Genomic DNA, 27,028 nt, shown 5'->3' on the forward strand with positions numbered 1-27,028 from the left:
AGAATGCAAAAACTAAAGTATTCGGATACGCACTGACCATATTCAATCAAGGAAAAGATATTCAACGACCTATTTGACAATCTGAACCCTCTACAAAAATGACTGTGACTACTTAATAGTACGTTTGACGAAATGAATTACATTTATTTGAACATTAATGAATTTAAATAAGTTGCGCACGGCACTTACATAGATTTTGTCAAAATGGATCAAGAACAAAAATGTTTATAGCTGAGTTAAAATCAATGGCGACTTGTGCTTTTTGTATTTTTAAACAAATGTTCCTGTTGTTTTAGAATCTCAGCAAATTTGACAATGATTTTGATATCACTGCATATATCTGTGAAATTTACCAAATGACCAAAAAGGAATATAGACTTTGCCATGATGACATTTGCACCATTACGTTGGAATGACAAACATAATAAAATAGAATTAGGATACAGGAGCAGCATATAATCTAGAACATTTATTCAACAATGCACTGACATATGTTTCTGAACATATCCCACAAGTGAAATATTCTTCCTTGTTTTTCTTTTGTTTTCCGGGTCTGACTTCTTTTCAGTTTCCTTTCCGAAACCATCTTGAGCTGCATAGGTATGGAGTTTGCTTCCTTGTACAGGAGAGTCAATACCAGATAATAAGATACATCATTCGTGTATTCAAATAATGCGGTAACCACCGTGGGGCGACATCTTTGTTGCTAACAGCATTGTTCTAAGGTACACCTTTCTGTCTGTTAATTTTTTAAAATTTATTTCAGAGATAAATATTAAATAGCTTTTCTGGACGACAAGTTTTGGGGGTGACTTCTCCAACCATTTGGGGCGACTTCTCCAGATACGTTGGAGCGGGTTATCCCAGGGCGAGTTCTGAATGGGGCGAGTTCTACCAGGGCGACTTCTCCAGTGGGCGACTTCTTCATATACATGTGGCAGTGATTGAAAAATAAAGATCGAATTGATAACGAAAGTAGGTTTATCCAGTTGAGATTCAGCGAATGAGAATCGAAATCAGTTTAATGTTACACCGTATGGATCTATCTAGTTGAGCTACCAACAGGTGCATGGGCTTACTTGCACAGGCTTTGAGCACGAACATTTGATTTACTAAAGTGTGTATATTTTGATCAGAAGATTTCGTTTAATCTTAGAATATCAGGGCAGGATACTAGACCAAGAAATAGATCTTCGCTTTTTTGTGACAATAATATAATGGTAGCGGAGACCAACGATTTTTGGCAGTATGTTTGATGGCCTTTCCGCCGAAATAGTGTCGGACTATCGGGCATTCACTAGTAATTAATACAGTTGGATGGTAAGTAAAACTCCTATTCTTTTGACACGTGGGTTGAAATCCTTCAGAACACTCACTTTTTTAGGAATGCTGGCTATTATTAAAAAAAAAGTGTAACACACACATTATTTAGTTTAGTAGTTATTACTGTTTTTGAAGACGTACAAAGAGAATATAAAATGTTGATATTCGGGTTTTAAATTTACGTTAGACATTTGTTAGCAAATTTCTAACCGAAATCAGAACAAACTCCATATTAACTATAGCATTTAGATTATTTCAATCAAAATAAAGAATATATATGCAATAAACTGACAGCGAACAGTGCAAAACTAGTATCTAACTTGCCTGAGCACTTTCAACTTTTAATTAGTCTTTTTCAAAGGCAAATACAAAACATAGACAAGAAAAACAAATAAAACAGAAAAACGGTTATGTTTGCAAAACTTTACATTTCTGTTTCTACAGGAATTAAACATTTGAAGTTATATTGTTTCAGCTAGTTTATTTCAGCTTGTTGCAGACACTGGAAAATATTTTTATTGACCTAGAAATTGATGAGCCATTACGACATCTGTTATTTTATGTAAATTTATAAATGTGATAAAATTTTAATGCTCGATGCATTTAACTTTAAGGTTCAATACTTCTTCAAAATTCGACACTTTACAGATTATAATTCAGAAAACATTAAAAGACGTTGCTTAAAACAAATATTATTAAAATATAATTCGCCTTACGAGGTCCACAAAATTAGAAGAATGTAAACGTATGATATTGACGTGTAATATTTTATCGAACTAAATCAAAAATTGTACAGCACCTCACTTTCTCCTTTAAGATATAAGTTTTATGTAGTACTATAAGTATATAGCAAAACAGTATAAATAAATTCTACATAAATCTAGTAAAGTCATAAACATACCCAGACCTGTATGTGTGGACACAAATAATGTAAACTCAGATCAATATGTATGAATAAATGTTGATGCATGGACACTGTTTTAGCGATTTTTGTCCCCAACAATCTGCATACAATTTAATGATCGATTCCTTAAATGCAATTTAATGATCGATTCCTTAAATGCATATTTGAACTGCTCAACGTACCTGGGAAATAATGAGAAATATCATGTCTTAAACAAATGTAAGTGTCACATTTAAAACTCAGATGAAACTTATTGATATTTCACATGGTCCAAATCAGCCAAAAATCTGGTCCGAATCAGCCAGAAATCTGGTCCGAATCAGCCTGTAATTTGGACCGAATAAGCCTGGTCCAAATCAACCATGGTCTGAATCAGCCTGTTACCCTTTTTTAAGTATAAATTCCCATGAGAAAAGAACAACTGTGTATCCCCCAATTATTGACCTGAAATTTTAAATTGCTGACACGTGCATGGAAGGCAGCCTCACCCCAAGGCAAGAGTAATATGTCAAGAGCATCTAACGAGGACTATATTACTAGGAACTACTCACGTTACTCTTACCTTGTGCCTGAAAGTTGACTGAATCCATGATGTTAACATTTGACTGAGTTACTGCTTTTTTGTTGATCAAGTAGCATCGCTTCAGAACAATTCCACATGTTCACAGTGAAGATTGGTTGCTGTCTAGTATCTCTCTGGCATCTTCTATTGCGCCTAATCTAGTTGTCTTCAAAGAAATCTAACAGTTCTTGATGAATGCCAGCATTGGCTTCAAAGTAGGGAGACTCCAGTAGTTGTTCAAATGCTTGATTTTTGTCCACCGTCCGAACAAATGAAAGTGCAATTAGTTTTCGAACTGTTATGGCAAATTACCGATTCTCTTTTTGTATTTAGTCTGAAGACTTGCTGTTTGCTTAAGTTGCCTCTATGTCCACTGGCTGAAGTGGAAGAGTCACCCTTGTTGTCTTATGCTAGGGTATACCATTTTGAAAATTAAAATAGCTGAATGTTCAAAATCTGTCAAGATCGATGTATGCCTCTTGAAAAAAAGTTTAGAAGCATTGAAAAAATTATCATAATTCATTGACATCAGGACCACTATCAGACTGTCTTAGTGTACTGTAATGGAAAATTCAATTCCTGGAACTTTGCTGGATTTAGCAACAGTGCTTGTTCCACCTGATGCATTTTCTGAATTGTTCTTTCATCTTGCAAATGGCTGGAAGTTGACCGGTAACAGAAATAGTCACATTTGCCATCTTTGTTGAAACAGTTTGATAAATTGACTCCTGTGTTGTAGACGCTCTCTCTTTTTCAACTGCTCCATAACCTGCTGCACACCAATCTTCACTGGATCCAGAATGTGGTTATGCACGTTGTTAATATTGAAGACTTGTTCACCTTGGAGTATAACAACAAAAACTGCATCTGAACTTGTAATATTACATGCATTTCCAAATACCTTTATCTTCCACTAGCTTTTGAGGAACAGATGTATATCCATCAGAAACAAACACACCCTTTCCTTTCTGGATATTTACAAACTGTAATGCAGCCATGTTTTCAGAGGACGATGTTCTATACAAGCTCTTGTCTCCTTTTTAATATTTAGGCCTTATAATTGCTCTTAAATAATAGGTCGTATTTTTTAAATCACTATCAAAGTATGAAGTGATGCCAGACATAAAAACCTGCATCAATAGAAATTCAAGTCCAAAGCATTATCGATTTGTTGCTAAACCATTTAGTGTTATTATTTCTTGGTGTAAACTAGGCTCTAGAGATCATAATAGCACCTACACATAGCAGGAATTGTATTAAAAAATCGGATGATAATCAGGAAGTGCTGTAAGCTTGTAATAACTTTGTAACTAACATTAGTTATTATTTATGGGAAATGGGTATAATAGGTGGCTATAGCTATAATAGTATATTATGACTGAAACCAATGAAAAGTTAAAACTTCATCATCACAATCAAGAAATGGGTAAGCAGTAGTATTTTTTCCTTCTTAATTTATCTTTGCTTTGATATTGCAAGTCTCAACGCTTGTGGAGTTAACCAGACAAGATGTCAACCATCAAGAAGATGAGCATTCAGGGGATCCGCAGCTTTGGTCCGGATGATAGTGATAAACAAACTATCGACTTCTTCCAGCCCCTAACTGTTATACAGGGACCAAATGGCTCTGGCAAAACTGTAAGTTTACGTTTAATATATGCACGTAAATGCGTAACTGGCCAGATTATAAAGCAATTTGGTCTTTTAGTTTAATGATGTTTGTATGTCTGTCCATCAGTTAGTCTGGATTAAACAATACTGTCAGGGTTAGCATTTAGCTGATTGTTTACAATTTTCCCATTGGTGGCTTTCTTGTTTATTATTGATATCAGTATCTGGTTTTCTGTGTTTATTATTTGCAAGACTTTTGGAACTGATGAAGTTATATCAACACTCTAGATACATTTTTAATCCAGTTATAAGACCATTCTCTATAACAAGCCCACCCCTGTTTTCACAAAATTTTAGCAAACACATGTATTCACTTAGGATAATTTTGTTTCATAACTGTCCACCCCTCACATATTGACAGAATCATTATGCTGGCCCCCAGGTCTTATTATGGGAGAAATACTGTGTTTTCTTGTTGAGTCCATGAATGGCTTCCATTTCAGCAGAGAACTAAATTTCAGAAGGGTTTACTCGTCTATAAATCCTTACATGGTTTTGGCTCCTGATTATCTTAAATGTAATTTTTAATTTGTTAAAAATGTACATATGTATAAACTAAGATCCATCTCAAACAACAAGTTATATTTACCTAAACCAAATTTACAGTTTTATAAGAAGAGTTTAGCTTTTTCTGGAGCCAAACTATAGAATTCCATACCACCTTATATAAAGTCAGCTGACTCATGCCAAGCTTTTGAAGAGCTTCTTAGTCAACATCTACAGAAACAATCATTTGTATGATTTTGTTTAATTGAGTATTATTACTTTTTACAACATCGTTTTCATGTCCTCAGCTGTAATGTTCTTCAAATGTTTGCTACTACTATTTGTATGAATCCTGTTTGTATTTGTCCTTGAAGCCTTGTACATATTTTATTGTAGCAGTAGATCACTTTTCTAGTTTTGACAGTGTTTGTTGTCTAAAGACACCTCATCTTGTACAAATTTTGCATTATATATATATATATATATAGTGTGTGTCATTGTAGAAGGCCTCATGGAAGATTGGTCAGTTGACCAAATGAGCTTCTTTAAATAAAATCATTGTTATTATTATTATTATTATTATTATTATTATTATTATTATTATTAAAAGAGCCCTTGAGACACTCATCCAGACTGCCTCACATGTTCAGAGTGTCCACGTAAGAATCATTGTACTCTTTACATCAAATGGACTAATCAAATCTAGCAGATTCCATATGTGTGTATAGAGGCTCATTGAATGAATTTTCAGGGTTTTCACTTAAAGATTCTCAGGAAGGAACACACTATCAGAAGACAAGTTTTTCGGCTCAAAAGAACACTCTAGGATCAAGGAGTAGATCATTCCCCCCTTCAAGAGTCAAACACTCATCACAGTAGTGTGATGCTGCTTTCTGTGAGGATGGAAGTGTGCCACTTGTATCAGGGTAGCATGTCACACCCTCCTGAATGGTAGGAGCAACACTGCACTTTTAGGAATGATGAAGATGAACTTGGTTTTGTTGTCACCTGATTGGTTACCAAGCAGTGTCTTGTGATCAGGTGCTGGTCACCAGATACCAGTTATAGGGCACTGATCAGTTCATGTATGATGTCTAGTCATGTCATACTGGTCACTGGTTACTGGCCATCTCGTAGAGCCTCTAAAAGGAAGTTCTTCAACCCACCTTCCTTTCCTAAGGAAGGAGGGGGATGGTCCTAGGAACTCACACCCTCTTTTGCTGTGCATTCCGCTCCCACATATCCCCCCATAGGTACTTGACTCTTAGGTTTCTTTTCAGAGGTTTGGTCAAGCATGATGCCATGATGGACAATGGGTGGGTCCTTTTTGTTGTGAGTAAGGGTTACTAAATTCAGTTTCAGGAACAATCCCCTCTGTCAATGACCCCGCTCGCAGTTTTTTCACCAGTCTAATCTGGTGAAATCAAGGGAAGAGGTGGACACCCATTTGCAGAAAGGGACAGTTGAGAGGGTTCTGAATGATCAGTCTAATCTTGTATTCTACTCTCGAATCTTCCTGGTCACCAAGAAAAGTGGGAAATTTTGTATCATTATCGATCTCTCCCCATCAAACCATTCTTTTGGAGAAACATTTTAAGATGGAGACCACTTCATCAATACAGAATGTGATGCATCCATCAGATTGGGTGGTCTCCATTGACTTTCAGGATGCCTATTTGCACAGCCCAATTTTCCCCTACAATGGAAATACTTGTGGTTTTGCTTTGACCGGGACGTCTTTAATTCCAGGTTCTGCCTTCGGAATCACTTCTGCACCCAGAGTTTTCAGTTATGAGAGTAGTAGCATCCTATCTCCAAAAACTGTGAACCCCGAGTCTCCAAAAACTGTGAACCCTGAGTCTCCAAAAACTGTGAACCCCGAGTCTCCAGTAATTTGATGACTGGCTGATGACAACATTCAGGTTCAGTCCCTCCATCAGGATCTGTTTTGTTTTTGGTCCATGGCAAATTGAACTGGTCTTTTAGCCAATCTATAGAAGCCAGAACTCATTCTTTCTCAGGACATCATTGATTTTGGGATGAATTTCTTCATGAACTAGAACTACCGGTAAGCTATTAGCTTGGCATGTTTGGCATTTTTGTAATCTCCCTCCCATTGTTGCATTTTAGATCATTCTCACTATATTGTAGTTTGGTAAATAGCATGGTTATTGCTTATATACGCCAACTATTGCAGTTCCTCTGTACCTTTTGAAAACAAGTTTGGCATCTTTTACCTTATACCTTTTGTGTTGTTAAAGAAAATACTTTTGTTTGTTAGGGTTTCCTGAAAATTAGATCAATTTTCAAACTTTGTTTATTTTAGAGTGTTTTTTAAGATCATTGCCTTTTTTTTAAAGGACTACATATTTACATTTATTTGCAATGGTTTTTCTTCCTGCTTTATCCTTATATTTTTTTTAACTAAGCTTTAAATAGACATTCCATAAACAGTCTTGTGATGATGTGCTGTTAAATGATATACATACAAACACAGACATATATATTTATCTGGCATGACATAATTATATTTTGTTATTTAAATTGTTATTGGATGACTATAACTCATGAGATCTCTCAAAGAAGTTTGATAATTGGAAATTTATTCCTTCGTTTATAACAAACTGACTGGTCATGTGACCTAAGTGGTTAAAGCATCCACCTCAATGCGGGAGGTTGCAGGTTCAAACCCTGGCCAAGTCATACCAAAGACTTATAAAAACTGTACTAGCAGCTGCCTCTCTTGGTGCTCAGCATTAAGAGGTTAGTGTTGGGATTGGTTGGTCTAGTGTCACAATATCACAATAATGTGACTGGGTGGGACATGATGCTACATGTCTGTGGCATGATGCCCCAGAGCTAGACAACACTATAAACTGCCACACTACAGACAACATAGTGATATGACTAAGATTGTTAAAGCTACATTAAAAAAGACACACATGTAACTAACTGAATGTTTAGAAATTCTATGATATTTTGTGAATACCAAAAAAAACAGAATGCTTAGACAGTGAGACGAAATCATAATATCAAGATGTTATTCATACTTTTTTGAATGCATGGAATGGCTTAGTATCTAAGATGATGGCTCTGTTTGAATGGGCATGAAAATCTTCATCAAATTACCTGCTTTCATAGACTTTTCCACCTGATTAATGGTTGAAAACAGTTCCTGGTTGAAAACAGTTCCCAGTGAGTTCTGTATAAATAAAAATGAAGGATTTTACAAAGGGAATACACATAGTATCATGGAAATTCAATGGTATTTCAGGAAATTTTTAAATTTGTGCCATCAGACATTAGAATTGTTTATGTTGATAAAACATACCATCATACAAGAAGGAGTGTGCTTACAGTGAGAGCAATACATTGACATCACTGGAGTAAGGGCTTACAATTAAAATTCTGGGGTGTAAATTGGAATGCATTGAAAAATTTCATTATTTACTCAAATTGCATGTGTAATGTATGAAATATTCTACTGATCTAGAGCTCTAATGTGTAATTCAAAATTCTACTTAAATGGTAGTCATTGTATGCATGTCAGGGAATTTAAACATAAAATTTAAATAAATATTGAATAATAAGGATCTAGAATGTAAGATATTACAGTATATTTTTCCCACCAGGGTAGATGGTTACATAATGTTTCTTATGGAAGTGAAATTAATAAGAAATGTTTCTGAAATTGTTTGTTTTCCCAGGGATATTTGGTTCTTTTGGGGTTTTTTGTTCCCTTTGTTAACAGTATCATTCATTTTCTTGCAGACAGTTATTGAGTGTTTGAAGTTCATTACAACTGGAACACTACCACCTGGCAGTGAGCGAGGGCGTGCATTTATTCATGACCCAAAGGTTAGGTATTTCATTTTTATGCTACTTAGCACTTAACTATTGCAACAATGATGACTTTATTTGCCAGCCATTTTGCTGGTCTCTTGAATCTGTCAGGGTATATTGATTATGCATTTCATTTAGATAATTGAATCTGTCAGGGTATATTGATTATGCATTTCATTTAGAAAATTGAATCTTTTAGAAGCATATTGTTACAAGTTCACACAGTAATAAGGTTTTAGACTTGGGAACACGAAGAAAAGACTTTTATATTAAAGTCTTTTGAATTTTGTTACAAATAAGAGTTTGTGCTAATTTGTGCTGAATTATTATTTTAACAGGTCTGGTTTAGAGCATGTAATTTCTTGATTATTATTTCACAGGTCTAGTTTATAGCATGTAATTACTGGATTATTATTCTCACAGGTCTAGTTTAGAACATGTAATTACTGGATTATTATTCTCACAGGTCTAGTTTAGAGCATGCAATTACTGGATTATTATTCTCACAGGTCTAGTTTAGAACATGTAATTACTGGATTATTATTCTCACAGGTCTAGTTTAGAGCATGTAATTACTGGATTATTATTCTCACAGGTCTGGTTTAGAGCATGTAATTACTGGATTGTTATTCTCACAGGTCTAGTTTAGAGCATGTAATTACTGGATTGTTATTCTCACAGGTCTAGGTTAGAGCATGTAATTACTGGATCATTATTCTCACAGGTCTAGTTTAGAGCATGTAATTACTGGATTATTATTCTCACAGGTCTAGGTTAGAGCATGTAATTACTGGATTATTATTCTCACAGGTCTAGTTTAGAGCATGTAATTACTGGATTATTATTCTCACAGGTCTAGGTTAGAGCATGTAATTACTGGATCATTATTCTCACAGGTCTAGTTTAGAGCATGTAATTACTGGATTATTATTCTCACAGGTCTAGTTTAGAGCATGTAATTACTGGATTATTATTCTCACAGGTCTAGGTTAGAGCATGCAATTACTGGATCATTATTCTCACAGGTCTAGTTTAGAGCATGCAATTCTGGATTATTTTCACAGGTCTGGTTAAAAGCATGTAATTACTGGATCATTATTTTCAGAAAAATCTAGTTTAGAGAATGTTGGAGCCATCTACTGGGAATGTATATTGCACAGTAGTTAACTTGTATATCTGTGATGCCTAATCAGGATGTATCTACAAACATGATAAATACAAAAACTCTTGATGTGCACTTTATTTGAGGCTTTATTCAGTGAAATATGTTCTTAAAAAATTCAGCATTATTATTTATTAACTTTTGTAACTTTTTAGAAGTTCAGGTCATGCATGTTTCTCAAGTTCAAAACTTTAATTCAAGCTGATCATACGAGAAAATATGTGTTATCATTTATCAAGTTTTACATTTGCCACCTTGATTGATACCAAGTTAAAAACATTTTCATTTTAAATGCTGTAAATCCAAATAAACAACAAATACACAAATTGAAGTTATTATTGTTACATATATTTAATTTGTATTTTTTGTTGGCATTTTTCCAAGATTATATGTTATGTATATTTGTATATTTGGACCTTAGTCCAAAATCAGGTTAATGGTTTGCCTGAACAATGACATATATTTTGTAAACATTGTAATATGTATCAAATATTTCTCTTTGATTATAGATTAATTAATCAGATTGTTATTAATTGTAAACATGTTTACTTCAGCTTGAATTAAAGATAAAGTCTTGATTCTGACCTTAGATGGTTCCAGAATAGAAATTTTCCATTAAGTTGACAGAGTATTTCCAGAAAATGGTAATTGCAACTGGTGTGAAGTGGAGGGACATATAATGTTGTTTACTTGAAAAATTACTATTTCCTACATTAACATCCGAAGTTAAATTCGTTTTATTGTTGTGTTCAGTTTTTAGTTTGAGTGGATTTATTTATTTAATTAGTCAGTGGAATTACAAAGTACTTATTAATATTTCTTGGACTAAATCATTAATTGGGAATTATAGTGAATTCAGACAAGGGCATTTTGGATTATATTATTGGGACACATCAAAAGACAGTTAACACATTGCCACATTTGAGGCCATTGGCACATCAGCACATTTGATACTACTTGCACATCAATACGTTCCGTATTAAAATTTATTTGGAACATCAGTTGTAATGCAATATATTTGGACTTATAACTTTTTGGACCATTTGGGTTTAATTCACAAGACTGTAAGTCCTTTTTAAATTTTCACTTTTTATTTATTATTTGTTGAATTTTACAGAAATAGCTCTTTTCTGTTACATACTTTAGTGGATAGAGTTGTCACACTATCATATATCAAACTTTTTAAAACTTTGAGGCATGCATGTTTGTCAGCTTCACTGCTACCTTAGATACCACAAACAAATACAAATTCAAATTTAATATCAGTTTTTCCATACATGACATGTCATGTGAAAACATGATTTTATTTTATTTTATTTTATTTCTATCCTCACCCCCCCCAAAAAAAAATTATGATTTTCAGTAATAATCTTAGCAAAACAAAAACACTAAAGAAATGGAGAGAGATAGAGACCTTTCTGATATACTGATATATGAAAGTAATATGTAGCCTGTAATTAAACAGTTCTGATTAGTGCTTATATAAAAACTATCCTTTGGGCACTTCATACACTTGATTGTGATATAGGCAATTTAAATATAAGGCATTCAAGCCAGCAAACTCCATTTCACAGATTACTTAACTAGCTGCTAATAGCTAGGTGTAAGTCCTTTGAGCACTGCTGTGAGCAAGTCCATTAGGATAATCTCTACACTTATAGGGCGCTAAGTGGAATAAACTAATTTATTTGAAGTTGGGTTAATGAGAGAGTTTCATGTTGAAGATTAAAAGTTATTACACACTACTGCCTTGAAAGAGAATGTTTAAACCATCTTTATTAAAGATTATTGGCCATGTTGTGATCAGTGGCAACATTTTTTTGATAATTCCTATTATATATGGCCTGTATGAAACTAAGACAGTTTATTCTAGTACATACCCACTCATCTCATTTACCTTGCAAACAAGGTCACAGTCATAGAAAATGTATGCAATGGCTTTGGCTAAAGTTTTTTATTTGCATGTTTCCTAATGTTATGTATATTTAATTTAACTGTTTGTTTGTTAGTTTTAATTTTTTAAAATTCCATTATATGCTATTGTATCAGACTTTGACATAAAAGTCAAGGAATTAAAATACAAGATGGAATTATATTTAAGAAATCTGGAACTTCATAGACATAAAAAAGAAAAACAAATGCAGTTACAAGAGGAGAAAGGAGAGACATGCAATTACAGAAAGAACAAATGCAGTTACAGAAAGATCAAATGCAGTTACAGAAAGAAGAAAAACAAATGCTACTGGAGAAAGAGGAGAGAGAGATGGATGCAAATGCAAAAAGAGATGAAAGAGAGGGAATATCAGTTTGGAATAAGAAAAGTAAAGCTGGCAAGTGAAAAGCACATCCTCTCTTTACATACAAATTCAAGTTTTGATGTTACTAAGATTATTACGTTAGTGCCCCCTTTTAGAGAAATAGAAGTAGACAAATATTTTCCTCCTTTTGAAAAAATTGCTGAAAATTGGAAATGGCCAAGGGACCATTGGACTCTATTATCACAGATTGCACTTTTTGGCAAAGGCCAAGACATCTATGCATCCCTATCAGTAGAACAGAGTACTGACTATGATCTGGTGCAGGAATGTATCTTACAGGGTATGAGTTAATCCCTAAGGCTTATTGGCAAAAATTCAGGAACTATAAAAAGAAGCTGCACAAACTCATGTTGAATTTGCAGGAGAAAAAGAAGATTTTTGATAGGTGGTGTTATGTATATCTGATTTAATTCTTGTTTTTAAATTTTTGTCAGTTTTAACTTTTTTTGTTCTATTATAATGTAAATTTATTCACTAGAGATGATACTTTTTCAGAAAATTGTTTGACCTTGACTGTTAGTTTATAAACACCAGATGTTGATCTAAATTCTGACCTTGATTCAAAATTAGTAAACAAAGTTTTATTTTATTTTAAAATGATCGGTTGTTTCCAAGGTCATGATGGGATTACATTTAAAATGTAAACAACTTTCTTTTTTTCTTTTTTTATTTCTTAGAGAAAATTATTGGTCTAATCAAGGCCATATTCTGTGTACGTGATATAAACATGATCATATAATCCCTCCCTTTGATTTTGCAATTCTGGTTTTTCCATAACTGCGCATTTGTTAGTTTTAATAGAGATGTGTAGAGAGAGATTTCTCAGTTTTTGGGCTTTTCACACCGATGTCAAGTTAATTTGTTATAGCCAGATCTCGAGCTATAATTTTCTTCAGACCATTTGGATTTCAAAAGGATTGATTCTTTATTCTCTGGAAATATTTGAAGAGTGCTTACACAGATTTTGGAAAGACATTGCTTACAGATTTAATTTGGATTTCCAACACCAGAGTGCCATTATTTGTATTTCTACAAGGAACTGTAGATAAGCACAGTACTGACTACAGCATATGTCATCATCATCCATCTTGGATTTTCCATAAGGATTCAAACTTGAAATTATTAGAACATTTATTACTAGGACCTTTGCAATTTAATTTGTGGATTATTCTTAGATTATTTTTGGATTTGATTCTTGAAACCGTAAGTTCTTCTTTTTTTCCTTCATTTTTACAGAGTTTTCCAGGAAAATAAATTGTTAAATTTTAAAAAGCGTGTTGTTTTCAGTTTTTCTGTGTTACTGTTTATTCAAGCCTGAACACATAACAGTGGTGCTTAGCCAAGAAAGTTGATCAAGAATATGAAAATCTAAGACAACTCATATTACTTGAAGAGTTCAAGAACAGTGTCCATAGTGACATTAAGACTTACCTTGATGCGCATAAGGTCGAAACTTTGGAAAATGCAGTTCGTGCTGCTGACGAGTATTCCTTAGCTCATAAAGTTTCTTTTTTAAGCAAGTCTTCCACTCAGCAGTCTTCTGGTAGAAAAATATTTCAGCCTAATACAAGCCCTTCTAAATTTCGATCTGGCACAACTTTTAGAAATCAAGTTTCTGATAAGAATGATCAGAAATCCTTATCTCTTCCTACATGTACCTATTGTAAGCAGAAACTACACGTTATTTCTGATTGCTAAAAATTGAAAAATAAGCAACAGAATTAAGACAGACCTATTCCAAATGCTCTTATTTCTAAGAGGTCAAGGTCATGGTCATGTATTGAAGGCAATACATTTGTTCGGCCTAATAAACCCAAGTCTGATTTTATTATGGAGACTTATGAACCATTTATGTTGAAGGGTTCTATATCACTCATGGATGATTCGGCCAATCCCATTCCTGTTCAAATTTTAAGGGACACATGAGCTTCTCAGAGTCTTTTATTATCAGGTACTTTGCCTTTTTTTGAGAAGTCTTCTTCTAATGAGAGTGTTCTTATTCAGGGAGTAGAGTGCGGCTTTGTTAATGTTCCTCTCCATTGTGTAAATTTGTCATTGGACTAAGTCTCTGGACCCGTGACAGTCGGAACAGTGTGTTCTTTACCCGTTGAGGGCATTCATTTATTACTAGTCAAAAACCTAGCTGCAGATACGGTTGTGGTTAATCCACTTGTAACTGACAATCCTTGTTTGGATCAGAAAGATGATCCTATTGAAAAAGAATTCCCTGATTTATATCCAGCTTGTGCAGTTACTAGAGCTATGGCAAAGAAAGTCTTGAAAATGATGTTGATCGGGAAAGTATTCCTTTAGCTGACAAATGTATCGGTCAGGTTTTTGTTGTGGTCACTTTCACTCCTTGTTTGGATCAGTCAAAAGGTATTGATCACAGTGATCCTCTTTTAATTAATCTTTATTCTAATCAGGGTGACAAATGACAATCACTTCTTGTTGAACAGGAACAAGATCCTGAGATCTCCTGTTTGTTTCAAAGGGCCATTAGTGAAACTGAAGCCACAGAAGTACCTGTCTGTTATTTCATTAAAAATGGGATTCTTATGAGAAAATGGAGACCTCCCAAGATACCTGCTGGTGACAAGTGGTCAGTGAAATATCTAATTGTAGTTCCAAAATCATACTGACAGGAAAGTCTTAGTCTGGCCCATGAAATTTGTATGGCTGGTCATTTAGGGATTAATAAGACTTATAACAAAAACTAAAAGTGATGTTTGTAAATACTGCAGATCTTGTCATGCTTGTTAAATGGTAGGAAGATTCGGCCAATGTGGGTATGTGAGAAAGCTTGCCAGTAGCTTCTCGTGGGTCGGTGGTTCTTCCTGGGGTTTTCCCGGGTTCTTCCTCCACCATTAATACTGGCCGCCATGCATAGCCTATCGTGTGCAGAAAAATGGCGTTAAACCCCACAACAACAAAAATCAAATGGTAGGAAAACCCAATCAGAAGATGCCTAAGGCTCATCTGCAACCTATTCCTGCATTTGACAAACCAGAATAATGGTAGATTGTGTTGGTCCCTTACCTAAGACCAAGCCAGGTAACCAATACTTGTTGACCATAATGTGTGCATCATTGAAATTCACAGAGGCAATTCCTTTTTGGATTATTAAAACTAAAACTATAGCAAAAGCTTTGATAAAGGCTTTTACTCAATTTGGCCTTCCCAGATCTGTCCAGTCTGATCAAGGGTCAAATTTTAGGTCTGGAATTTTCCAGCTAGTTATGCTTGAATTTGGCATTCAGAAATTCAAGTCAGAAGTGAAAATATGGTTCAACAGAACTAAAGTAGAGAGAACTTTTGAGTCTGGCAATAGAGTTTTTTCTCTCTTGCTCAGTCATCAAAAGTTTCTTCAGATTAGGTATTATAGCCCTTACAAAGTTAAGAAGAAAATGAATGAGTTAAATTATAATAATAATACTCCTGGGATCTAAATAAATTATAGAAGTTCCATTATATCGAGAGAGATAGCCAAGTTAATCATGCAATTACTTTAGTTGTACTTGTCGCACTCAGTGAGGATTTAAGCGAAGGAGTGCACATCAGATTCTTTTGAATTTGGAAAAACAAATCTTTGGAATTCAGAAATTATGAATAATATGGACCAGAAACTTTCACATTTGCAACAACAAGAAAGGAACGAACTTAAACAGTTATTACTTGAATATGAGCACTTATTTCCAGGTGTTCCTACAAGGAAAAACAAAATCTTCCATGATGTTGAACTTGTAAATCCATACCTGTGAAACAACACCCATATAGGATGAACCCTCTCAAACATAAATACTTGAAAAAGAAATTCACAATTTGCTGGAAAATGATTTCATAGAGTCCAGTAGAAGTGTTCGGGGTTCACCATGTGTACTTGTTCCAAAACCAGATAAAAACCTTATGCATGTGCACTGATTATAGAAAGGTGAACAGTGTGACTAAAACAGATTAATTTCCATTACCAAGAATCAATGACTGCATTGATAGGATTGGAAATGCAAAGTATGTCACCAAATTTGACCTTTTGAAGGATTTTGGCAAATTCCACTGAAGGAAAGGGCAAGGGAAAATTCGGCATTTGTGACTCCAGATGGACTTTATCAATATAAAATGATGCCATTTGGGATGAAGTATTCACCAAGTACTTTTCAATGTTTAATGAACATGATTACATTTGGTCTAGGTAATTGTGATGCTTACATTGATTTGAGAGATTCACTGATGCAAGTTTGACAATCATTTATTCAAATGTGAGTTTTGCCGTGCTTGTGTAACATTTCTAGGACATATAGTGGGACATGGGCAAGTTAAACCTATAGATGCTAAGGTCAAGGCTATCTCTGAATTCCCTGTGCCTATCAGTAAAATGCAAGTGATGCGATTTTTGGGTATGGCTGGATACTATTGGAAATTTTGTTCCAGTTTTTCCAGAATTGCTGAACCCCTGACAAATTTATTGAGCGAGAAGTTTCATTGGACTGAAAAATGTCAGGAGGCTTTCGATAAATTAAAAGCCATACTTAAGAGTGCACCAGTTCTTACAGCTCCAAATTTCAGTCAATCATTTAAACTGTCTGGTGATGCAAGTGGTGTTGGGGTTGGAGCAGTATTGATTCAAGAAGATAAAAATGGTGTTGATCATACAGTGTGCTGTTTTTTCTAAGAAATCAAATAAGCACCAAAGAAATTATTCTACAATTGAGAAGGAATGTTTGGCTTTGATATTGGCATTACAACACTTCTCTGATTATTGTGTTTAGTGATCACAGCCCCTTACTTTCATCGGCAAGATGAAGAAAAAAATCAGAGATTGTTAAGGTAGAGTTTGTTGTTACAGGAATATAATATTGACATCAGGCACATCAAGGGAAAAGAAAATTTAAAGCAGATGCACTTTCCTGTGTATAGAAATATATTATTTCATGCTTACTTTGTATCATTCATAAGATTTCTTCTTATGTTTTTTTAAATTATAAACCATATGTATAATTGACCTATGATAAAAAGGTAGCTTTATTATATAAATCTTTCTTTTTCTTTTATGGGGGAAGTCTTATGTATATTTAATTTAATTGTTTGTTAGTTTTAATTTTTTATTCTATTACATGCTGTTGTAATGTAACATTGTTTACTGGATTTAACATTGTCCAGAATTGATTTTTTTATTATTTTTTTTATTTCATTGATGTAAACAGCTAATAAATGAAACATTGTTTCTGTTGCTGACCTTGTTCCAAAAGTAGTGACAGTTTTGGTAAACAATTTCTTTTTATTTTTTATTATCGGTCTCAGAGTAAGAATCATTAAGTTGAGTCAAGCTCGTACCTGGACTACGTGATAATTATCATGTAACAGACTTCTATTTTTTCAAGAAGGATGAACTCTTGACCCCCCCATCTGGGAATCTGTTTTGCATTTTAGTTAGTCTTATAACTGATGTTATGATAAGAATTCTATCAGTCATGCCTTAACACTTGAGACATCAAGTTGTTTTATGTTGTGTCCAGTTTGGGGCTGAATTTTTATTTTCTTATTGAATTTCAAGTGATTATTTTCACTGGAAATAATAAAGTTCTCTAATTCTTGGACAAAGATATTTACTGGAATTTATACGGAATTCAAAAACTGGAATAATATTTTCTGTGATTCAACAAGAGACTGTTGACACATCAGTACAACACTGACTGTTGCAGACATCATCACCTTCCATCTTGGTTTTTCATCAGTATTTTAACTGTGATTCACTTAGAATTTTCATTGACAGGACTTGTGTTTTAATTCTTGGATTACAATTTGGATATAATTCGCAATACTGTAAGTTCTTTTTTCTTATATTTGTTACTTTGTAGTCTAGGGAAATAAATTATTTTTTAAATTTTACAAAGCTTGTTGTCTTCACTCATTTCTATTACTTATTTTAAAAGCATAGGCTCATAACACCTTAATCACTTGATAGATTTTCCTCAAAACTTGGAATTAATCTTTATGAAACTATAAAAACTCATTTAAAGACTTGCTTGCTTGCCCCATTGACTTTAGGCCCAAGGTCACTGCAATAAAAATTTGCATTCAAGTTTTGGTTAAAGTTTTTTTCATCTGCTTATATTTCCTATACACCTTGATGGAGCTTCATCATACTTGGGATGAGTCATTATGAATCTAAGACAATTCGTTCAGCAACATACTTGCTTGACCCTTTGACCTTGGGGTCAAGATCACAATCTTTATGTTTGCTTATATTTCATTAACTCTTGATGCATTTTCTTCATACATAGAATGAATTATTATGAGCTTAGACAATTCATTCAGCAACACGTACTCATACCCTTTTGATCTCTGGGTGAAGGTCATAATTATAGAATTACAGAATATTTGCTTTATGATTTTTGTCAATTTCTTTTTCATTTGCTTATATATTTGGAATTCCATGATAGACTTTGTTCATACATTGGCAAAATCATTCATATGCTGATACAGTCCACTCTATGACATGCTTGCTCAACCTTTTGACCTTGGATGCAAGGTCATATGTTTTCAGGCAATTTTTCCATTTTGAGTTCAACTTGCAGGCCCTGGTCTTTTGTTGAATTTAAAAAAAATTAATTTTCATTTCTTTTTCATTTTCAGATTATGCAGAAGAAAGAAGTAGGTGGACAAGTGAGGTTGGAGCTGCTGGATGTGTCAGGTGAACAATGTACTGTGGAAAGAACCACTGTAGCAATTCCAAAGGTATTGAATCAGAACAATGAATATGCATTCCAGTCTGTCTGATTTACAAGATAGCTTTACATCATTCCACTCAACATTCTTAGTGAATAGAATAGTTTTTTCAAGAGAAAAGAATCAGCATTTTTAACTTTCCTACCTCTCAGAGGAATCTGCTTTCTGTTGATTATTAAATAGCATTGTCTGTTTTTTTATGTAAACTAAATAACTTAAAACAAACTTTTCTGTGTTATCTTTTATTCAGTAAAAATCACTTTTCCAAATTTCAGAATTTGAGATGAACATTTGTAAACAAGATGCTGAGTTCTTCATTTTTTTTAAAAATTCCTTTCTCATGAAAGATATCAGTAATCAGCACCTGATTCATGGGTTCTGAGCAATGGTTTATACTTCTGATCATTGGACCTTTGTTCAACTTTATGGTGATCTATTCACTGAAGGATTTTCTGAAATGTTTTGAATATGCATGCCTCGACAATTTTCTTAACAGGATTTTTGGATTATCATCATGACAGACAAAACTGTCTCTAAGCATTCATATGTAAATGGACTCCAATGATATAATCACTTAATAGTGCATCATTTATACGGTAACTTTGTTTAGGATGTATGGAGTAAGTGGTTGTTAAAGACAGGTGTTCGTTACCAAAGGTCACCATTAAGGCAGATTTAATTATGAGTACAGAGGTCACTCTTCAGGTAGATTTAATCATCAGTAGACAAATGTGGTTCCTAATAAGGCTGGTTTCATTAAATTGTATAGTTTGAAGTTTAAACTTTATTTATTTTACACCAGCTGCAGAAGCTTTCAGTGACTTAGATGTTGGCATAACATGGTCTTTACAGAAAAACCTTGTATGGGTGATCACATACCTTTGTATATGCTGGAACCAGGCATTAAATCCTAGACACAAAGAAGTGGAAAGCAAGCATTCTACCATTATGCTAACCAGGCTATGTAATAGATTCATTATATATTCCTATGGCGATATAAAGAACTTAAAACTTTTCTATGCATCCCATGTTGTGCATTCATCATTGTCATTATACAGACTTAGTTGTTGTTGTTGTTGTTGCAGGGTTTAACGCTATTTTTCAGCACTCGATAGGCTATATATGGCGGCCAGTATCAATGGTGGAGGAAGAACCCGGGGAAAACCCCCAGGAAGAACCACCGACCCACTTCCATTTCAATATTATACACCTCTGGCCCATAATACAAAATTCTATTTTATGATGTACACAATTGGAATGCTGCATTTTCTTTAATATAGGTGGAATTTAAATTCTGGATTTACTTATACACTTATTTCTGAATAGTAACATTTTCACATGATTTTATTAGAATGGAGATATCAGAACCTCTCTCCTAGCAAATGATCTAATACAGGTTGTGTGATAAATTCAACAGCATCACTACATCACTGCTAGACATAAGCAAGACAAATGTCTTGTTGCTTGGATGTAATACAATGTATATTTTTTAGATATTGTCTCCTAATAATATCATATTCTGGGCAAAAAAAATGAAATTTGTCTGCTATCATATAAATATTTCTTCTCCTGCACAGTTCACAAAATCTGAGTGCTCTTTCAATTTTTTCCCTTTTTCCTGTTTCATTCATTAGTTTCTGGCTTGAACACCTTATTTGCGCTAAATCTTTTCATAACTTAAAAGGTATATTACATGAGAGGTATTTCTGACATTGTAGTAGGGATTTATGCTGACTATAGTAATAACATTGTAGTAGGGATTTATACTGACTATAGTAATAACATTGTAGTTGGGATTTATACTGACTATAGTAATAACATTGTAGTAGGGATTTGTACTGACTATAATAGTAATAACATTGTAGTAGGGATTTATGCTGACTATAATAATAACATTGTAGTTGGGATTTATACTTACTATAGTAATAACATTGTGGTAGGGATTTATACTGACTATAGTAATAACATTGTAGTAGGGATTTATGCTGACTATAGTAATAACACTGTAGTAGGGATTTATACTGACTAGTAATAACATAGTAGTAGGGATTTATACTGACTATAGTAATAATGTTGTAGTATTGATTTATACTGACTATAGTAGTAATGTTGTAGGGATTTATACTGACTATAGTAATAACACTGTAGTAGGGATTTATACTGACTAGTAATAACATTGTAGTAGGGATTTATATTGACTATAGTAATAACATTGTAGTAGGGATTTATACTGACTAGTAATAACATTGTAGTAGGGATTTATATTGACTATAGTAATAACATTGTAGTAGGGATTTATACTGACTAGTAATAACATTGTAGTAGGGATTTATTTTGACTATAGTAATAACATTGTAGTAGGGATTTATACTGACTATAGTAATACATTGCAGTAGGGATTTATACTGACTATAGTAATAACATTGTAGTAAGCATTTATACTGACTATAGTAATAACACTGTATTAGGAATTTATACTGACTATAGTAATAGCATTGCAGTAGGGATTTATGCTGTCTATAGTAATAACATTGTAGTTGTGATTTATACTGACTATAGTAATAACATCGTAGTAGGGATTTATACTGACTACAGTAATAACATTGTAGTAGGGATTTATACTGACTATAGTAATAACATTGTAGTAGTGATTTATACTGACTATAGTAATAACATTGTAGTAGGGATTTATACTGACTATAGTAATAACATTGTAGTAGGGATTTATACTGACTATACTAATAACATTGTAGTAGTGATTTATACTGACTATAGTAATAATATTGTAGTAGGGATTTATAATGACTATAGTAATAACATTTTAGTAGTGATTTATACTGACTATAGTAATAATATTGTTGTAGGGATTTATACTGACTATAGTAATAACATTGTAGTAGGGATTTATACTGACTATAGTAATAACATTGTAGTAGTGATTTATACTGACTATAGTAATAATATTGTAGTAGGGATTTATACTGACTATAGTAATAACATTGTAGTACGGATTTATACTGACTAGTAATAACATTGTAGTAGTGATTTATACTGACTATAGTAATAACATTGTAGTAGTGATTTATACTGACTATAGTAATAACATTGTAGTAGTGATTTATACTGACTATAGTAATCACATTGTAGTAGGGATTTATACTGACTATAGTAATAACATTGTAGTAGTGATTTATACTGACTATAGTAATCACATTGTAGTAGGGATTTATACTGACTATAGTAATAATATTGTAGTAGTGATTTATACTGACTATAGTAATAACATTGTAGTAGTGATTTATACTGACTATAGTAATCACATTGTAGTAGGGATTTATGCTGACTATATTAATAATATTGTAGTAGTGATTTATACTGACTTTAGTAATAATATTGTTGTAGGGATTTATACTGACTATAGTAATAACATTGTAGTAGTGATTTATACTGACTATAGTAATAACATTGTAGTAGTGATTTATACTGACTATAGTAATAATATTGTAGTAGGGATTTATACTGACTATAGTAATAACATTGTAGTAGGGATTTATACTGACTATAATAGTAATAACATTGTAGTAGTGATTTATACTGACTATAGTAATAACATTGTAGTTGGGATTTATACTGACTATAGTAATAACATTGTAGTTGGGATTTATACTATAGTATTAATATTTTGAGGAATTAGTAATAGGCTTTGACCAGCTTTGAAATACAGTGTCACTAAGCGCTGTTTCCATTCTCTTCACATATCCCCCATTCCTAAATACCACTGTTTTTGTCTTGTTGAGGTTTGCCAGTTCTACAACCAATGTTTCCTATAACATCTATTGGCTGTTGCAGTAATCTAACCATATCAGCAGTTTGCCTTGTCATCTGTGTTTATTAAAGTAACTAGTTCATCAATGTCTGGAGTGATTATGTACTCCTTTGCTACATTTGCTTCTTAACTCTGCGATCAAATCATTTATATACAAACTAAATAATATTAGCTTTAGCATGCAACCCTGCCTGGTCCAAAGAGTACAGTCGTTTGTCAAACCATTTCTACCATGTTATACATTATATGATGCAACAATCATGCATTGTCTCCTTTCAGATAAAACCAGAACTGATGTGAGAATATCATTTTAAGTTCTATTAAATAAATATTTATATTTGTTTGAAGGTATATTTTTGAAAACAGAGGTATCTGTTCTTGACCAGAAGAAAGCAGTATATATTAAACTCATTGGACCCCCTCCACAAGCTGTATAAGAAAATTAACATGACATAAGATGACCATGACCCGAGGTGACCTTTTATGTTGTTTAAATGAGCCAGTCCATGTTTCTTTTCCAAGTGCAGTCACTTATTATTGATGCAGTGGGCTTATTTATTGATGTAAAGGAGATTTGATAATGTATTTCTGTTTATGTGTACACATGAAAAACATGGAAATCTCAGCACAGGCAGACATGGGTGATAAAGGAGCATAGCGAATTGTTGCCCATGACTTGCAATGTGTGACACCTTCTCCATTCAAGAAATTAATTTATCATCAACAATGTGATTTGTTTCAAAAGCTCAAAATATGTACTTAGGAAAATAAATATTCACAGTAACCCTGCTTTATTAACCAAAATGTCTGTTCATTGAGAAGGGTTTTTTGTTCTGGAGAAAGAAAATTCTACTTTCTTCCTTGAAAGAGACACACATTCTGTGAATTTGTTTATTTTCACTCATATGAATTTTCATTAGTTGGCAAAATCTGATACTTTTTTAAGTTCTTAGATTCAAGGAGGATTGGTGATGGGTTTCTGTTATTGCCACAGAAAGATAATACGTTTGTGGGTTGTTAAATTTGGGGTTTGTAGCACCAGGAAATCCACAAAAATTGGTACAGTAACCCCATAAAAATTTGTATGGTAGCCCATGGCAGTTGGTACAGTAGCCCCAACAAAATTGGCATTATAACCCAATCAGTATTGGTACAGTAATCACATGAAAATTGGTACATGAATCCCATGAAAAATTGTACAGTAACCTCATGAAAATAGTAAGATAACCCCATAAATAATAGTGAATGCATAGTATTTGAATCTTTTTTCTAGAAATAAGTTCAACATCATAGTTCTTGATGTCATAATGCATTAAATCGTATGCATGTACGTATTTTATGTACAAAGATTTACTGCAGATAATTTAGTCATCAACCTAACTGTATTCTTCAATCATCTCTGATCACTACAGGGGAACACGATTACGACTAAGACACAGGATTGTGCTATAACCAGGAAAAATTCAGCTGGAGAGCAGCAGGGTATGACATCAAAATGTGCAAATCTATACAAAGAGGTAAATGTTTTAAAACAATTCTTTGTAAATTATATATGTTCACCTCTTGGGATGGAATATATTCCATGATATTATTCATTATGAACAGTAATGTATGTTGTATAGGGTTTAACTGTACATCACCATAATACTGGCTATATAGTACTGATTATAAGCACTACCAATGTAAAAATTACAAAACTTGAATAAAGATAAACCCTTTCAAAACAAATGTAAACAAATAGTACACAACAAATAGTTGTACACAACAAACAGTAGTCCTCAATAAATAGTACACAACAATAAATAGTAGTACACAACAAATAGTACACAACAACAAATAGTTGTACACAACAAACAGTAGTACACAATAAATAGTACACAACAATAAATAATAGTACACAACAACAAATAGTTGTACACAACAAACAGTAGTACACAATAAATAGTAGTACAAAGCAATAAATAGTAGTAAACAAAAATAGTATTACACAACAAATAGTAGTACACATCAGATAGTAGTACACAACACATAGTAGAACACAATAAAAATACAGCAGCTGGTTTTCAGTCTTGGTAAAAATAATGATGTTGATTGTCCATCAAATATGGCTACTGTTACTAAAAATAGTAAAAGCTGTTAAATATCTTTTCCAAAACTGCTAAGCAGATTTCATCCAAACTTAACAGCAACCTGGCATAAAGATCTTTGTTAACTTTGTACCAGTAATGCTTATCCAACATTAAAATATGACAGTCAGTGCTAGAAAAAGTTAGAAAATCTTTAAATGAGTCCTTCTCCAAAAATGCTGAATTGATTCTGATGAAAAGCATCCTGGCATGAAGACATTTTAAAGTTATACCATTGATGCTGATCCATCATCATAAATAGATGCTGATACAAAAAATCTTTAAATAACTCACTTTAAATGATTTTTTTCTCAAAAATCAGCTGAATAGAATGTCATGAAATTTGATGGAAAGCAGTTTTATAAAAAAATAATACCAGTCTGCTGTTGACCACTATTAGTAAAAACAGGAAAACCTTAAAACAGCTTCTTGAAAACTATTTTTCTAAATTTTCCGAATTTGGGAGAAAGGACTCTGGCATAAAGGCTTTTTTAACTTGATACAAATAATGCAGATCTGACATCGGATATGGCCACTGTTACTACAGACAGAAAAAAAATCATTTGAACAACTTAATCTCAAAAACTGCTGAACAGAGTTTGACCAAATTTGACAAATTGGAATACTGGTAAATAGGCCTTGTAGCTCGTACAAATGATGCCTGTTTGCCATCTAATTTGGCTGCATTGCTAAATTTAGAAAACAAAATTAACTGATCTTCTTCATACAAACTGCACAGCAGAATGTGATCAAATTTAAAATAACAAATTCAAGACATGAATTTCATTTGGAACACTCTGTACTTTTGCACTTGTGAGAGAACATTTGGGATATTTTGGATTTTATTCACATTACTATAAATTCCTCTTAAATTATCATATTTTAACTTAGTTACATTCTTTGTTGAATTTTTCTAGTTGGTTTTCCATTTTATGTTACTTAGTTTAAGATAAAAGAGTCATAATACAAACATTATAAGTCTTTTTATAAAAAAAATAAACATGCTCATATGACTATCTAATCATGACAATTTTCAAGATGACCACCACTGTAATGGTCATACTGGATAACACATTGGTAGTTTTTTCATCTACCATGTATACATGTGTATAAGCCCATTTACAATAAGCCAACCCCTCAAACTGAATAGGTAAAACTTAAAAAAGTGCATGACCCATGCCTAAGCTGACCCATCTGTACAGCCATATTGAATAATCTTGTTATTGATTGGAAAAATTAAAAAAATGACTAAAAAGATTTGAAAAAAATCTTTTTTTTCTTCAATTACAGCCATTTTAGTTGGAAACCAGTAACATAACTGCTCTTTTGGGATTAATTTTAGTATGCAGATTTGTACCTCTTTTGGAGTTACAGTTAGTGTTAGGTCTGAAAATTGTTATTGTTTGGCCTGGAAAAGAGCAGAGTTTTCTTTTTATTTGCGGAAGGATCCCTGAGCAGGTTATGGGGGTTCAGGTTAAGTATGTGGTCTGCTCTTTGGCAGTAAACATTAATAATATTTATCAGTAGGTAAGAAGAAAACTTTTAAAAATTTTCAAGTTTAGACTTTGTCCCATGGATAAACTAACCTCCCTTTTTCCAGGCTTTTATTATTTCATAAACTATTCAGCTGATACACATTTACGTATGATAGAACTGACATTGGAAATCTTAATGTGAAAAATTCATGTCAATGTGACCATTTGTTCAGTATGTCAGATTGGCACCATTTTTATTTATAACAAACTAGATGTCATAGGAAGTGTCTCTGTGACTCAGTTTGACAGTCACTTGAGGACTAATAAGCAGTATGATTTTCAAGATGGCTGCTATGAGCACTGTTTTTGTTTAGGATCAGCTAGACCTTGGGAAGCATGTCTGTGTTAGGTTTCATGGCAACTCTCCCAGCAGCTTAAGAGGAGAAGTGAAATAAATTAATAATCACCATTTAAAGTAATTAAATTCTCAAAAAATAATACCCTTAGCTGAAATAGTCTGTACAAACACTCTCCTGTCCTGTATGACCTTACACTTGTGTGTCCAATTGCTGAATCAATATTCACCTTACAGAGTTGATGTTTATC

At 33.2% G+C, this 27,028-nt stretch overlaps 1 protein-coding gene across 2 annotated transcripts in view; it reads left to right on the forward strand.

The window, feature by feature from the left end:
- The first annotated feature begins 592 nt into the window (after window positions 1-592).
- The window catches only part of LOC149797465 (DNA repair protein RAD50.L-like), a 240,693-nt gene continuing 214,257 nt past the window's right edge, over window positions 593-27,028 (forward strand). For both annotated transcript variants that reach the window (XR_016421828.1, XM_089962273.1), the window contains exons 1-5: window positions 593-725; window positions 4,269-4,427; window positions 8,718-8,804; window positions 18,903-19,004; window positions 24,234-24,338. Coding sequence is in view for 1 of the 2 variants with exons in the window: in XM_089962273.1 (XP_089818399.1) it covers window positions 4,299-4,427; window positions 8,718-8,804; window positions 18,903-19,004; window positions 24,234-24,338 (423 nt within the window). In the remaining variant the exon portion in view is untranslated. The remainder of the gene's footprint in view (window positions 726-4,268; window positions 4,428-8,717; window positions 8,805-18,902; window positions 19,005-24,233; window positions 24,339-27,028) is intronic.

Source organism: Sinohyriopsis cumingii, chromosome 6, assembly GCF_028554795.1.
Source record: "Sinohyriopsis cumingii isolate HCF-2022 chromosome 6, ASM2855479v2, whole genome shotgun sequence".
In the NCBI taxonomy this organism is placed as follows: Eukaryota; Metazoa; Mollusca; class Bivalvia; order Unionida; family Unionidae; genus Sinohyriopsis; species Sinohyriopsis cumingii.